The sequence below is a fragment of the Monodelphis domestica genome, chromosome 2 (genome assembly GCF_027887165.1).
Source record: "Monodelphis domestica isolate mMonDom1 chromosome 2, mMonDom1.pri, whole genome shotgun sequence".
Lineage (NCBI taxonomy): Eukaryota > Metazoa > Chordata > Mammalia > Didelphimorphia > Didelphidae > Monodelphis > Monodelphis domestica.
Window position 1 is genome coordinate 263,065,187 of NC_077228.1, and position 17,240 is coordinate 263,082,426.

The window sequence follows — 17,240 nt, forward strand, 5'->3', positions numbered from 1 at the left end:
AGTATTCCAAATAAATAAATTGGAAAAATGATGTAATGCTTCAGAATAAATTCTAATCACACACACACACACACACACACACACACACACACACAAGAACTAGATAAATCTAATAAAAATAAAAATAATTAAATAATAAATAAAACAATAATAAAAAAAGAGAAAAAAAAGAAGTAAGGGAAGTGAATGAAATGTATGAAAATTTAGAGTTAATAGATATCTGGAGAAAACTGAATAAGTATAAATAGGAAGATACATTCTTTCCAGCAGCACATACAAAGACTGACCATGTACCAGGACATACAAACATAGCAAAGATATGCAGAAAAGCAGAAATAACAAATGCAGCTTTTTCAAATCAGAATGGAACAAAAATCACAATTAATAAAGATTTGTGGAAATGTCAATTAAAAATTACTTAGAAATTGAATAATTAATTCTTTAAAACTTGTCAATCAAGGAAAAAATCATAGAAACAATTATTGATTTCACTGAAGAGAATGACAATGAGGAGACAACATATCAAAATCTATGAGATACAGCTATAGTAGTACTCAGGGGAGAATTTATATTTCTGAATGTCTATATCAACAAAAAAGAGAAAAAGGAGATCAGGGCATGCAACTAAAAAAATAGAAAAAGATCAAATTTCAAATTCCTAGATAAAAATTAAATTGGAAACCTTAAAAATCAAAGGAGAAAAATAAAATTGAAAGCAAAATAATTATTGAATTAATACATAAGACTAGAGGTCCAAGTTGCTCATGCTGGTGCTCACCCATATCTGAGGGGAGAGACCTAGCTGATCCTCACTTGCAACTAAGATGCCCAAGAGGAAGATCAACTCTGCTGAAGGGGAAGTAAGGGAGGAGCCCAAGAGGAGGTCAGCAAGATTGTCAGCTAAACAAGTCCTTGCAAAGGGTGAACCTAAGCTCCAAAAGACAACAGAGAAGGATAAATCTGGGGTCAAAAAAGTTAACACAAAAGGGAAAAAAAAGGAGCAAAAGGAAAACAAGAATAAGTGACTAATCAAGAAGAGAATAAAGATGACTTATGTGCAGAAAATGGAGAAACTAAAACTGAAGAGGCCCCAGTCTCTGATTCAGCAGGAGAGAAACCAAATCTGAATAACATCTTATATCAAGTCTTTTGACAGTTGTTCCTGTTATTTCCCTTGTACAATTCAGAGGAATATTTTTATCAAATATTTTGTAAATGCCAGTTTTTTAGTATCTCTAGAAACACATTTTTAAGGAGGCAATCCCAACTCATCACATTAATTTTTTAAAACATTTAGATAAATATAAGCCAATCTAAAGTGACTTTATTTAGAATCCTATTTAAAGAGGAGAAATCATGTACTGGTTGTTGGTTTGTTATTCTGTTTTGTTTTAATATGGCCAGAAATTAATAGAATATTGATTAGGAAGGTGTTCACTGTCTTGTGCATAGGTTTAACATTTCATAAGCAGTTTTTACATCATTAAATGAAGCATAGGTGGCCATTTAGAATTTTGACCTTGAATTTTAATGATCACATTTGAATTCATCTGTTTTCCATCTTATCTTTCCATACAATTTTTTCCTAAATAAAACTGTGCCCTGGTGTTGGATCTTCCTTTCGAAAAAAATTCATAAGACTGGCAATTAGTTCTTTGAAAAAACAAATAAAATAGATTACAAAAAGAATAAAGTGATCAAATTAACAGTATCAAAAATGAAAAAGGTGATCTCCCTTCTAAGGAAGAGAAAATTAAGGCAATTTTTAGGATCTATTTTGCTTAATTATGTGACAATAAGTATAACAATCTAGTTGAATGGATGAATAATTACAAAAATTTTAATTGCTTTTATTAAGAGGAAATAGTATACTTAAATAATCCCATCTCAGAAAAAGAAATTTAACAAGCCATCTAGGAACTCCCTAAGAAAAAATTCCCCAGGACCAGATGGTGGTCTTCACTTCAATTCACCAAAAGTGAATTCTATAAACATTTAAAGAATAACTAATCCCAATACTATTCAAAGTATTTGACAAAATAGGCAAAGAAGGAGTTTTTCCAATTCTTTTTTATGACACAAACATAGTCCTGACTCCCAAGCCAGGAAGATCAAAAACAGAGAAAGAAAACTACAGACTAATCTCCTTAATGAACATAGATGCAAAAATCTTAAATAATGTGAATTTTAGATTTACTCCACTCTGTTTAATCTTTAGATTTTTAGCAACCAGAAATGTATACACTTCCATTTAAGGATTAAGTGTAGGGGAGGAAGGTCTATGACCCACATGTGCTAACAAGTGACAAATCAGAAATAACTGATTGACCCCCTGGGCTGTCCAAAGCCAAGGTTAAGCCACCACTCATACATGTAAGACACAGGAAGTGATGTAAAGAACTGCCTTTATATTTTGCATCATTTCCTATGAGAGGGAGTTGGCCATGGAACTCAACTGTGGACGAGCTCAAGAGTGAGACCTCAGACTGCTTTCCGTAGACTTTCACATGGTGAGTGAAAGGCTAACTCCCCTTTCCTTGTCTTTTCTGGAGGCACCAACATCTGGAGAGGTCCATCTCTTGGGACTCCCTTTCCCTTGGCTTTCTGGAGTCACTAGCCTCTGGAGAGATCCTTCATCTTGGAGGAGGCCTCGTGGCTGGAAGCTGTGTTAGATTCAATCCTCTACCCTCCACCCCCCATTGGCTGAGACCACTGAAATCCTGCCTTGTTCAGACCAGGCCAGAACAGCCATCTCTCTCTCTTTCCCTCTCTCTCTCTCATTCCCTTAATTTCTTCTCTCTATTGTAAATAAACCACCATAAATTCCATTCTGACATGAATATTTTCATTGGGATTTAGAATTTAAATCCCTGGGGACCAACTCAATATATCCAGTCCAACCATAAATTTTACCCCTTACAATAAAATACTAGAAAGAGGCTATAGCAAATCATCCCAAGGATTATCCACTATGGCCAGGTGGGATTTATTCTAGGAATGCAAGGATGGTTTAACATTAAGAAAACCATCCATGTAACTGACCATATCAACAACCAAACTAACAGAAATCATATGATTATCTCAATATATGCAGAAAAAAGCCTTAGAAAAAATACAATATTCATTCCTATTGAAAACATTAGAAAGTATTAAGAAATAAGGATAAAGGAATAAGGAAAGAAAAATAAGGAAAAAGACTTATACAAGAGTATTCATAGCTGCGCTCTTTGTGGTGGGAAAAAAAAAATTGGAAAATGAGGGGATGCCCTCCAATTGGGGAATGGCTGAACAAATTATGGCATATTTGGTGATGTAATACTATTGTGCTCAAAGGAATAATGAATTGGAGGAATTCCATGTGAACTGGAATGACCTCCAAATTGATGCATAGTGAAAGGAGCAGTACCAGGAGAACATTGTACACAAAGATTGATACACTGTGGCACAATTGAATGTAATAGTCTTCTCCATTAGTGGCAATGCAGTGATCCTGAACAACTCAGAGGGATTTATGAGAAAAAACACTATCCACATTCAGAGGAAAAACTGTGGGAGCAGAAACACAGAAGAAAAACAACTGCTTGATTACACGGTTCAATGGGGATATGATTGGGGATATAGACTCCAAATGATCTTCCTAGTGTAAACATCAACAACATGAAAAATGTTTTTGACCAAGGGCACATGTAAAACCCAGTGGAATTGTGCATTGGTTATGGGAAGGGATGGGGGAGGGGAGGGAAAGAATATGATTCTTGTAACCAAGCAATAATGTTCTAAATTGACTAATTAAATAAAACTTTCCAAAAGAAAGTATTAAAATAGAAGGTCCTTTCTTCAAATTAATAAACAATATTTATTTAAAACTATCAGCAAGTATCATCTGAAATGGAGATGTCAGAAGCCTTCCCAATAAGATCAGCAGTGAAACAGGGATGCCCATTATCTCTGCTATACTGAAAACACTAGTTATAATTAGAGAAGAAAAAGAAATTGAAGAGATTAAGAAGGCAATGAGGAAACTAAATTATCATTCTTTGCAGATGATATGATATAAGTATATGCTTAGAGAATCCTTGAAAACCAACTAAAAAGCTGGTGGAAATAATAAAAAAACTTTAGCAAAGTTGCAGGATACAAAATAAACCCACACAAATCATCAATATTTTTGTATATCTCTAACAAAACTTAGGAACAAGAATTAGAAAGAAAAACTCCACTTAAAATCACTCTAGACAATATAAAATATTTAGTAATCTATCTGCCAAGACAAACACAGGAATTATATGAACACAACTGTAAAATAAATACTCTTCACATGAACAAAGTTCATTTGGAAGAACAAAAGATCAAGAATATTGGGGAACTAATTAAAAAATGTGAAGGATGGTGGCCTATGTGAAGGGTTAATTTTTTTAAAACACAAAACATTTAGTTTATTATTAGGAAAATATGGATGGGAAATAGGAAGGAGGAAAGTGAAAGAAATCTTACAATACCTTGTAATTATACCCCATATCTCAATCCTAACTAAATTTCTCTAAAAAACCTAAATCTATCTGCCTCAGAGGGCAGTATCTTCTGCTAGGCCAAAATCCTTCCCTATTCTCCTACTCTCATTATCCAATTAACCACTATCTTTCTACCTTATATACCTAAGTTATTAATAATCAATAAGACTACTAAGGCCTTGATTCCATTCTCTGTCTCCAACTAGAGAGAGTGCAAGCAACACACCTTCTGCCCTGGAAACCCAGAGACAAAAAGCCATTTGCAATTCTCTGCAACTGGCTAACTCCCCTTGGCCACACCCTTCTAATGGCAGAGGGTCTTGTGGAATTGGAAATCATGTGCCTTTGAACTACATTTCCCAGTAACCCACTGATTTCCTGTCATTATGTGCTGACATACTCAGGGTGGGGGGAATAAATTTGGTGGGGTTCCTGGTCTTGTTCTTTGCTTCTTGTTGGTGACTGTGGTGGAGCGGGCAATTTGAACAGGGAGATTAGCCAAGGGCATGTGGTTTTATTTTGTTACCTTTTTATTTTGTTACTTCTAGTGATTATTAATAAATCTTATAAAATATAATATTTTAAGTTATTGTACATTAATTTTAATTTTTAAAGTCTCTAACTGACAACCTGCACAGCAGGGGGTCTCTTATTGAAAAGTATTATTGGTCCTTTTTCTCTTAAATATAAAAAGGAGAAATTAATAAAAACTCTCTTAACACCTAGCAGTACCATAACTTAAACTGTACTGTTAAGCAGTGATCATCAAAACAATCTGGTTATAGGGGTCAATGACCTTAGTAATCTAGTGTTTAACATAGAAATAAACATCTGTTAACACCAAATCCCAATACATTACAATCATTGTAAAGTTTCCATCTCATCTTATAGAATATTTATTTCCTCCATGGAAATTGTCTTCAGTGAGGACACCAGGCAATCACCAAAAATGAAATGCTCCATTTCCTCCTCTCTGTTTCAGTTCTTTCCTTTGCCATCTTATCCAGTCTCCTGTAGGTTCTTTTCTTTTAGAGATATGATAGGAATGATTTTCTCTTCATTGTTAACCATTGGCTTGATTGGGATACCTCAAAAATTGCTCTACATCTTCTTCCTGTCTTTCTCCTTTTATATGAGCAACCCCTGTGTGGAGACCACCTTCCTTTTGTTAATATCTTCCCTCTTAGTTTACCTCCTTGTGCTCAAGGTGTTTAACTATCCCTTCTCTTTATATCCTTGATAATTTAAGTCTTTTTATCCCCAGGTTCCCCAATTTTTCTCTTTTGGACTCTTTTTCCTTTTATTACAATTTAACCAGGAGATGGGGCTTAATCTGTTTCAGCCTCGTCCTGTTCTGGGCAATTCATATCTCACCAGCCTTGGTCTCAGCTCCAAGTGATTTTTAAAGGAATAAAACTGGCCTTAGACTTCTCTGAAAAGTACATGTTAAGGATATCCTCAAAAAAATTAAATTATTCCAGGAAGCAATTCATAATTAGTGTGGTTTCTTTGTGATTCCTCCTTAATCTAGTTTATCTGCTCAATCATTACGACAACTTTGAATTCTATTTCTTTATATTACATTCCATCTGGGGAATTGTACAGTAGAATATAATGAATATTCTTGATTATAGTACTTGTGGCCAGCTCAATATCAGAGAATTAAATTTATGCACAGGCATCAGCATGAGAAAACTATGCATAGTGAAAGATTCCCATTTTAATTTCTTATTTAAATAGTAATGTGGATCCCTCTTATTATTTTTATTAGTCTGCCTGTAGTGTAAGGGTAAAGAAACTGATAGCCAAAGCAAAAATATATCCCATGATAATACATAAGATGAGAAAAGGTACTGGTGTCAGGTTTTTTAGGCTCAGTTTTTTTTTTTCACTTGAGATTCTCTGAGGGATTCCTTTTCTGGACCGACATTTCCTTGAGATCATTTAATTGCCAGTTAGGGACAGAAGCCTCCCAGAGGTTTCCCTAGAGTAAATTAACTGTCCTTTCTTCATGTCATTCAACTCAATGATACTAATATCATTTAATAATATAATTTGGAATTACTCAGCTTTCTCATCCAAAATGGAAAAGTCACACATAAAGTCATAGTGACCATTTGTTACATAGATTTACAGATTTACCTTACATTTTTCACATGGGAAAAGACATGTCTATTTGCTTAACAGATTTTCCTAGTTTACCTGCAAAAATTTCCCTCTCAAAATGGGAATATCAATCCCAGATAAGTATTCCTTTAACTTTAACATCCTATCCTCCCTCTTCTCCTAGCACTCCTTAAATACAATCTACAGTTTTAGGTCTTCTTTGTGAGTTTCTGATGGAGACAAGAAGAGACATTTCTTTTATCCCAGATCTGCAGGAGGTCTGAGTAAAGGTGAGTAGAAATGGAACTTTAGAGTATGAATTGCTCTGCAAATGCAGTTGACTACAAGACCAGTATTGAGCTTACAGCTGTAAGACTTCTTATTTTAATGATCTATGAAATATTAAAATTCTATTGTTTAATTCATGTCACTTTATAAACACATTTTTGATGGAAATGGTGAGTAAAAATAGATTTTTGTCTTGCCATCTTATAGTAAGAATAAGAGATATGATTAAACTAGAGGAAGTGTGGTATAGTGAATAGAGTGATTAGGAAAAGCTCAAGTTCAAATTTCCACCTTCTTCATTTGTTGCATAGCCCTAAATCATTGAGCAGTATGTTTATATCAGCTATGCTACCTAGGTCTTAACTTACACATTAACTTCCAAGTTAAGGTTCGGTTGATACTGCTTAAATTATAGGTGACATTTAGTACTCTCTCTCTCTCTCTCTCTCTCTCTCTCTCTATATATATATATATATATATATATGACAAAATAAAGAAATTCATGTTTGTGTTATCTCAAGCTCTTGACCTGTATTCTTTTCTCTTTTCCCTTTAAGATCACATTAGTTAATTGTCCAGTGACCTGACTATAATTGTCAGTGTGGGAGGCACTGATTGGTCCCACTCCAGAATTTTTTAAATTTATGTAAAGCATATGCTATAATGTATGCAAACTTTAAAATAGTATAAAATGGGTACAAACAATATTGTCATCAACTTCCCCATCCTTCTCTTCCTTATCAGTTATCTTCTCCAAGATTAGACAACCGTTTCAACATTGATGGGGACAAACATCAGTGATTTTAATAGTTACATCCAAAAAAATAGTTATTAATCATTAGAGGGCCCTGGATTTAGTAGATTGCTCTAAGGGACTTTTATTAGCTTGGAATTAACTTAGTATTTTAATCATTTATAAACAGAAAAATTTCAGGCTTATCAAAACTCATTTATGATGAAAATCTGGGAAGAATCACTACCAAGTTGTATGCCTGAGCTGAGATCCAAAAATCTCTACTAGCTAGAACATTACTAGATGTTGGGATTTGGACTTGAATGGAGTTCCTCATCTTATTGACAAAAATTTGGGGTCTAGACAGATCATATAAACCTAGGTCCAAAGACATCAGAATGAGCATTATTTTTTACATATTATATTGCTTTTTTTAGTTATTTATGTGGAATTGAATTGGCTTGGCATAGCAGAGAAAAGACAGTCAAGAAGACTTGGGTTCAAGGCTTATTCCTGATCCTGCTAACTGGGTGACTTTGGACAAGAAAATTAACTTTCCAGTTTCAAGATTCTCCCCAAGATTATAAATTAAAGCAGAAATGCTCATCTGCATTAGTAAAGGAAGTTTCCCCCATTTTCTCCTCATTTATAAATGAAATTATAGGTTTTACCTAGAGAAAATATAATATCTTCTTCTTGCATTAAAAAATCCAACTTCATAAATTGAAGGGAGAGAGGGTAAGGCTAGAGACCAGTTTGCATGAAAAACATCTGTTTACAAAGAGTGTAATGTGGGAAAAAATAATATAAACAAGCAAAGCTAATGGGATCTTTGCATTTACTAAGAAAGGCATGGTTTTGAAAATGAGGAAGAAGATAGACAGTATTTATTCTGTGCTGTTTAGACCCAATAAAGAGTTCGTTGCTCAATTGTGAGTTCTACAATTTAGGAATCACATTAATAAGTTGTAGAGATTCCTGAGGGAAGTGACTAGCATGGTGAAAAACATTAAAATTAGATTAAAGCACCTAAAAATGTCTATACTGAATAGTAGAGTAAGTGGAAGAAATAGTAGCTGTTTTCAAGTATTGGAAGGTCTACCATGGTTGGAAAAAGAGATTAAATTTGTTAGGTCCAAAAGGCACATTGAGAAATAGTATTTGGAAGTTGTAGAGAGACTTGGATAATAGTTGTAGTCAGAGAAACTTGGATAATAGATTAGAAAAATTCAGAGCTATTAAAAAAAGTGGATTTATGATATTTAATGATGGTCACTGAATACTCTTCAAAATGAGATTTTGTGGTTCTGTTTTTCACAATCCTCCCCATCACTAAATTGATTTGTAAACACTACAATTGTTCTCTTTAGGTCCTCAAAAGAAATATGTGCCAGTAAAGGATGAAGCAGAATAATGAAAGCTCTTTCACTGGATTCATTTTATTAGGCTTCTCTGATCAACCACAGCTGGAGCTTCTTCTCTTTATACTTCTTCTTATTTTCTACCTCTTCACTATATTTGGAAACACAACTATCATCTTGCTATCTCAGCTGGATCCCAGGCTCCACACCCCCATGTATTTCTTTCTCTCCAACCTCAGCTTCCTAGACCTCTGCTACACTACCAGCATTGTCCCTCAACTTCTGGTCAACTTATGGGGACCAGATAAGTCTATTTCCTATGTAGGTTGTGCCTCCCAGCTCTACATTTCCTTAGCTTTAGGGTCTACAGAGTGCATCCTCCTTGGAATGATGGCATATGACCGTTATGCTGCTGTCTGCCGGCCACTCCACTACATGATCATCATGCATCCTCGGATTTGTAGCCAGATGGCAGCCATCTCTTGGCTCAGTGGTTTTTTCAATTCCCTGATACAGACCACCCTGACTCTCCATGTGCCACTCTGTGGAAAGAACAGGATAGATCATTTCTTATGTGAAGTTCCTCCACTCCTCAAGCTAGCTTGTGTCGACACTACCATCAATGAAGCTGAGCTCTTTGTTGTTAGTGTCCTTTTCCTTCTGGTGCCTATATCATTCATCTTGGTGTCCTATGGACATATCGTCTGGACAGTTTTACATATGAAGTCAGAATCAGGACAGAGGAAAGCATTTTGGACTTGTGGATCACATCTTGTGGTGGTCTCCCTCTTCTATGGTACTGCTATCTATGCCTACCTTCAGCCTACTAACAGTTATTCCCAGGACCAGGGAAAATTCATATCACTGTTCTATACTGTTATCACACCTATGATTAACCCCCTTATATATACACTGAGAAACAAGGATGTGAAAGGGGCAATAAAGAAAGCTCTACATATGGAATCATGACCCCAGATGTGGAGAAATATAAAATAAACAGAAATGGTTTGGAAAAAGAGTTGTTAAAACAAATGAATTCCCCAGAAATAGTTTAATATTTCCTATTACTCTCAGGAAAGAACCTTTCCAGTACCTTGATATTTCTAATTCTTGTTTTAAGTTGCATTAATATAACCTATTACATTAATATGTTAAAATTTATTAAATTTTTCTTTTTATTGTCGGGATTTAAGTTGCAGTTGGTATATGCACATATATGTTAGTATATATTTTTATAATATAATAGTATAAAGGCATGTCAGTGTTAGTCTTTTTATCATGTTTTAAAGATTTATTTTTTGACATTGTAGTCATTAGATCAGAGGATATCATTATTTCTTGTCATTTTCACTCTCAGAGTAGTATCCATAAACATTTTTTTATTTTTGCAACTCCTCCAGAAACAAATGAATATACATGTTTTCCTTCAACTTTGCCAGCATAGAGTTATATTTCATTTGATTTTTTTTTCTCCTAGATTGATTGGTGTGGTAGTTGTATTATTGCATTTATTGACATTTCTTTAATTTTGGGTGAAGTTGAATACTATCTTTAGTGATTTACAATTTCTTTTTTCTTTTGGAAGTTGATTATTTTATCTGACTATGTATGTATGTGTGTGTGTGTAAATATTCAGCTTAATTAGTGTGGGTATTAAATTACATTAATTGACATCTCTAGTTTTTAGTGAAGTTCAATATTTTCTCTAGTGACTAATAATTTCTGCTTCTGCTTTTAAAAATTGCTCATATTATTTGATCATATATGTGTGTATATGTATAAAATTTCAAACCAACATATACATATATATGTATATATATATACATTTATACATAGAAATATCTTTTATGGAATTTAAGTTATTTTTGTGAAATTTCAATGGAGCTAAATAAAGACATATTTTTAAGAAATATTTTATCAATTCCATTTTTCTTCTATTATATTCATTTCTTTCTAATTAACTAGAAAAAATTTTCCTTTTCTTTCCCTGTTTCAATCTCTCCCTTTGGCGCCTTGCCTATTTTCTGATAGACCTTTATTTTTTTCCTAGAAACTACAAATTTAGACCCTCATTTTTCCGAGGAACTATAAATTATATGTCCTTCGTCATTTATCATTGAATTGATACATATAATTTTCTTGTATTTTTTATCTCTTGAATCCTTTTATGCACCCTCTCATTCTGCAAATGAGTCCCAAAGGAAAGTAATTCACTTGTAGAAAAGCTGCTATGAGATTTTATCCATGATAGTTTAGGATTGTTCTTCTGAGGTCAAGTTGATTTCATTTCCATTTTCACCTTAGTCTTGTGTGTTCATGGAAGAAATCTCTTACTGGTGTCCTTGTTATTTTGTTGTTGTTATTATTATTTTAACCCCATAAGTGTTTTTCTCCTACTTTCCCCACCCTTTTCTTCTGGAATAAGTTATTTTATTAGTTATGTCTTCTTTGGTTGCAGTATTTGTATACCTTTCTTATATTTTTTTGTTATCTTATGTATCTACGAACAAACAATCCGCTTTCTTGATAGAAATGCTTCAAATGTCTCTCTTTTATGGCACATTCATATTTAGGTTGGCTTAGTATGTTACCTTGGATGGAGTTTTGAGTACCTTTGCTTTTAAGAGCACATTTTATTGTTTATTTCTTTATTTTGTTCTCTAAAAAGGAGTATATTTATTCAGTGTCCTAGAAGAAGTTTTGGTTATATGAACAATATAAAAAGTGCAAAACAGATGAGTAATTTTCTAATATATTATTATAAAATGCATGATTACTTAATTACATCTTCTAGGCAAAAGAATAGGTAGAATGAATATCACTAATTGTTATTATATTTTCAGCAAAGTAAGTTGACCATGGGTAAAGTTACACAGTGTAAGGGTTAAAAGTAGGAGTTTGACAAAAGTGATGAAAGCAGTTGAATAAAAACACTTAGTTTAATTTGAGAAAGAAATACAGATAAAAAATAGAAAAGTAGGACAGAGAGATTATTATCCTTATATCCTATAACTATACCAAAATTCCTATTAATATCTAAAATTTCTAATAACATACCTCTAACTGTCTTCTGAGGACAGCTTCTTCTTGCCTGGCAAACACCAGGCTTGCTCTAAACTACTCTATCTAAAAATGATTCACTAGCTACTTAATTTCCTAAATAACCAGACAGCCATCTCCCATGCGATCCTTGAATCAGTTTTCTATCATCCAACTGTCAGTAGCCAACTGCCAGTCACCCTTGTCTCACAAACAGACCTTCTGCTCTCTCAAGATCCAGAGGCAAAAACGCCCCTAATTGTCAGTGCTCCTTCCTTTTAACTGTCCTGGACTCCCTGGTAATGGAATCTTCAGCTCTGGCTCATTGATACTTGTCAGTTCTGATCTACTTAGAAATCCTGCTCTCTTGCCTCTAAAAGAAACAGAAGGAGAGATTAAGAAAATCCCTTTAACAAGAGGAAAGAAAACATGAATGCTGATCTGAATATCTATAGGAGATACATGAAAGGCATTATAGAAATTATATCTTTTAAAAAAACCACATTTTCATAATCAGATTCTTAATAGCAACAACAGAATTTTAAAAATTCCATAGTATTGTCCTTGCCTTCTGATTGTAAAGAGTAAACATAGTGTTTTAAGCAATAAACAAGTAGATAAAATAAAGATGGTCTAAATTATAGTATATTTGCCTTACAAAAGCCATTAAAATATACAAAAAGCATTTCAAAATAACACAAGAAGGGTATTAAAATGGTCAGAACTCATGCTTGGACTTCAAATACAGCAATTACATATAGATAATCAATCTGTCTAATCACACAATAATGTACATGGAGGGTATGTTTTATACATACATACATACATACGTATGTGTATATATGCTTTTCTTGCAAAGGAAGACTGTATTGATTCATAAAAAACTATGGAGTTCCTATAAAAATGGCTCAGTCTTCATTCTTATATAATTTTCACTTCCTTATGAAAACTACAAATAAGCACCATAACATGGCATGAGATGACTGAAATATTCCTCTTTTTATCTTCACTCTGCACTAATTAGGTAGAACATGGTGAATTTACTTTAAAAATCAGGAACATTCATGTAAAGAAGTTTTTGTCTGTGTAATAAACACAGAGTGGGTTCAAATAGGAACTGTTTTTCTTGAAACCATTTTAGAACTGAAAAATATTAAGAGCAGCATTTTTTTTATCATTAACATTGGAATGGTTGTAAAGCTTGGATTACAAACAAAAGGCAAACCCGGTCTATATACCAAGACCTTTTTCTTTCTAGTAGAAATTCATATTAAATATAAAAACAGATAGACTTATAGCAGTGCCCTGTAGTGTATCCCAAGAGGTTAAAGTAAATTGTCTAGTCAAGATGGCAGCCTAGAAGGAGCAGAATTTCAGACCTCTGAAAACCCTTCCTTACCAATCACAAACTGAATATTCCTAGGGGACCGAAAATCAAACCTAACAACAAGACAGAGCCAAGGAACCCTCCTGCTGGACTCAATTCAAAAGGTGCACTCCCCCCCCAAAAAAACTGGAATCTGAGAACACTCAGGTTTAAAGAAAGGCAGAAGGAAGGTCCCAGGACCCCTCCCCCCACCCACCTAGAGCGCTGAGACTCCAGCAGCAGCAGGAACTTCTGGGAGGACAAAGGTGCTGGTGTGGAGGGTGTACTTTGTGGGCAGGGCTATTCCAAGCTCAGAGTGTCAAACACAGACAATAGGGAAGGAGCTAGAGAGGAAACATAGAGCTGGCAGCCTGACCAGAGCTATGGAGATCCTCCATATTTGCTCCAGCCTTACAAGAGGTGTTGGCCTCAGAGCACACTCAGCCCAACAAAGCTGAAATTAATCCCATCAAAAGTCTTCGGAACTCATGGAAGTCCAGGCTCCATACCCCTTCCTTATTGACTGCTGGACTTTAATTCAATCAAAAGCCTCCAGAGAACAGGGAAATTCAAACCCCCAACAACCCTCCCACAGAGACTGCACCAAGAGATCTTCTGTCAAAGCTCCAAGAGGGCAGACTAACAGAAGCTCCCAAAACCAAAAAAAATGAGAGGAGCAAGAGCACAGACAAATACAGGGAGCAAAGAAGGGGTGGATATGAACAAACAACAGAAAAAGAAGAAAGAAATTATAATAGATAGCTTCTATACAGTTAACGGAGTAGAGGGGGATGGATCAGCAAACAATAAATCAGAAATCCCAGAGAAATGGAGACAGGCTTTGGAAGAACTCAAAATGCAATTCAAAACACAATTAAGAGAGGCTGAAGACAATGTTAACAGTAAGATAAATAATCTGGAAACAGAAAATAGTGTCTAGAAAGCCAAAATTAATCTGCTGGAAAATGAGGCAAAGGAGATGAAAGATGAGGCAAAGGAGATGAGAGATGAGGTAAAGAGGATGAAAGATGACCTCCATAGAAAATCAGACCAGAAAGAGAAGTATGACCAAAAAGCCAGGCATGAAATCCAGTTTTTAAGAAACAGAATACAACAACTAGAATTATGTAACCTCACAAGGCCACAGGACACTATAAAGCAAAACCAAAAGAAAGAAAAATTGAGGAAAATATGAAGCATCTCATTCACAATACAGAGGATTTAGAAAAATCATTCGAGGAGAGACAATTTAAGAATCATTGGTCTACCAGAAGACCATGACAAGAGAAAAATCCTGGACACAATACTATGAGAAATTATTCAAGAAAACTGCCCCGATATTCTAGAACAAGAAGGAAAAGTGGAGATTTAAAGAATCCACAGATCACCTCCTGTACTTAATCCACAATTGACAACTCCCAGGAATATTATAGCCAAATTCAAGAACTATCAGACCAAAGATATTACAAGCTGCCAAGAAAAAATCATTTGGATACCATGGAATCACAGTGAGGATAACGCAGGATCTGTCTGCATCCACACTGAAGGACCGAAAGGCATGGAATATGATATTCGGGAAAGCAAGAGAACTCAGTCTACAACCACGAATCAACTACCCAGCAAAATTGACTATATTCTTACAGGGGAATGTTCAACAAAATAGAAGAATTCCAAGAATTTGCAAAGAAAAGACCAGACCTGAACAGAAAATTTAACGCCCAAGCAGAGAACTCAAGAGAAACATCAAAAAGTAATTAAAAAATTAAAATTTAATTAAAATTAATTAAAAACACTTCTGGATAAGTATGGCGACCAGGTAAACACGGCTTATTCACTCTCCCCGTCATACACTGACAAGGATCACCTGAAAATACCTTAAGAATCTTTATCAGAGGAGTGGCAGAGCTGTAAAGTGAGGTGCAGCAGTGACAGTGCTTCGGATCGGGGCTTTGCCAGCCTACAAGAGGGTGAAAGGGCTTCCACACAAATGTGATCAGATCCACCCACCCCCACCCCTACCTACAGGGCCAGAGCCAGGGCCAGAGCACACAGAGATGAATGAGCAAGGGGTGCCTCTGAAGTGAGGAGAGGGCACTTCTGCACCCTTAGGAGCTGACTAGGACAGCAGGGGACCCCCCCTGAAGGCAACTAGGCAGAAAACCCCAACAAGTGAGAGAGCACAGACCTCAGGTGCCTAGAGCCAGTGCACCCACTGGAGCCAGGAAGTGAGCCAGGAGTGCCTCTGGAATGAACAGGGAGCATTTTTGGGTCCTTGGCAATTGACTAGGACTGCAAGGCACCCACCCCCAAAAACAGCTAAACCAGAAAACCAGGTAGACAAGAGAGGGCAGACACTGAGCTCCTCTTCAAGGGAGGCACCGAGAAAAGCCGCAAAGGATGGCAGAGAAACTCCATAGACAAAAACCTGTCCAGCAAACTCTGATTTCTAACTAAAGAGGGAACTGAAAACATGACAAAAACTGACAAGGTGACAGATCAGGAAAACAGAAGGAGAAACAATTTAAGAATCATTGGTCTATCTGAAAAAAACAGAAATAAACAGGAACCTTGACACCACACTACAAGAGATCATCCAAGAAAAATGCCCTGAAATTCTTGAATGGGGGGGGGGGGGGAGGAGGAACGGACATTGAAAGAGTTCGTAGAACACCCTCTACAATAAAGCCATAAAAAACAACTACCAGAAATAAAATTGCCAAATTCCAGAGCTTTCAAGCTTAGGAGAGAATCCTGCAAGAAGTAAAAAAGAAACAATTCAGATAAAAAGGAGCACCAATCAGGATCACACAAGACCTGGCGCTTTCCACACTGAAGGACTGCAACGCCTGGAACATGATTTTCAGAAAGGCAAGAGAACTGGGTCTTCAACCAAGAATCACCTATTCATCAAAACTGACTATATACTTTCAGGGGAAAGTATGGGCATTCAACAAAATAGATTTCCAAGTATTTGTAAGGAAAAGACTAGGACTAGGTGGAAAGTTTGACAAACAAACACAAAGATTAAGAGAAACATGAAAAGGTAATTATGAAAGAAAGGAAAAAGGAGAAAAATGCTTCTTTTTTCTCTTTTTTATTATTTTTTTATTCAAATTCTCTTCCTTAAGGGCTACAATTAGATCAAATTATATATATTAATATATGGGGAAAATTTTATTTGTAACTCTCAAAAATATTTTCATTATTATAGTAAATAGAAGAATCATTCATGAGAAAAGATTGGGGCATTAAAGGATATAAAATGATAAGGGGGGAAAAGGGTGAGGGGGGATTGACGGTACTAAGAGATACTTTAAGAAATGAAATAAATAGAATAATCTTTGTCACACAAAGACACACATGGGAAGGGGAGGGGAAGAATACTCTTATAAGAGGGAGAGGAAGAGAGTGCTAATAGGTGATACCTGAATATTACTCTCAGCAAAATCAATTCTGAGAGGGAAGAACATCTAGACCCATTGGGATCTTAAAGTCTACCTTATCTTACAGGATAAGGAAGAAGGGGGAAACTAAAGGGGGTAGGGGGGAGGGAACTCAAAAAATAAAAAATGGGAGGGAAGGAAAGGGAGGGGGGCACTTAATAGACCCTAAACAACAAGAAGGGAACAAAAAGGGAGGGGCTATAAAGGGAAGCATATCAAGGGAAGGGATTAGGGAGACTGACTAAAAGTAAACCTCTGGACTAAAAGGACATAGCACAAGAAGAAAAGTCAGAAGTAGGAGAGGATATCAAAACACTAGGGAATTCAAAAGTGACAATCATAACTTTGAACATGAATGGGATGAACTCACCCATAAAACGTAGACGAATAAGA

The 17,240-nt window shown here is 35.4% G+C and overlaps 1 protein-coding gene and 1 pseudogene across 1 annotated transcript; both read left to right on the top strand.

Moving 5' to 3' along the window:
* The first annotated feature begins 824 nt into the window (after positions 1-824).
* LOC100619380 (non-histone chromosomal protein HMG-14-like) lies at positions 825-1,153 on the top strand (annotated as a pseudogene).
* A 7,736-nt stretch (positions 1,154-8,889) lies between these two features.
* On the top strand, positions 8,890-16,451 carry LOC100619416 (putative olfactory receptor 2B8). The gene is made up of 2 exons (XM_007483369.3): positions 8,890-9,961; positions 16,418-16,451. The coding sequence occupies exons 1-2, from the start codon at positions 9,039-9,041 to the stop codon at positions 16,449-16,451; spliced, it is 957 nt and encodes a 318-aa protein (XP_007483431.2). The 5' UTR covers positions 8,890-9,038.
* Positions 16,452-17,240: the final 789 nt, after the last annotated feature.

Bases quoted from the DNA above. Each gene is read 5' to 3' on its own strand.
- LOC100619416 (XM_007483369.3), top strand. From the start codon at position 9,039: ATGAAGCAGAATAATGAAAGCTCTTTCACTGGATTCATTTTATTAGGC. The intron at 9,962-16,417 runs ATCATGACCCCA...AGTTTGACAAAC, and splicing joins AAGAAAGCTCTACATATGGA to AAACACAAAGATTAAGAGAA.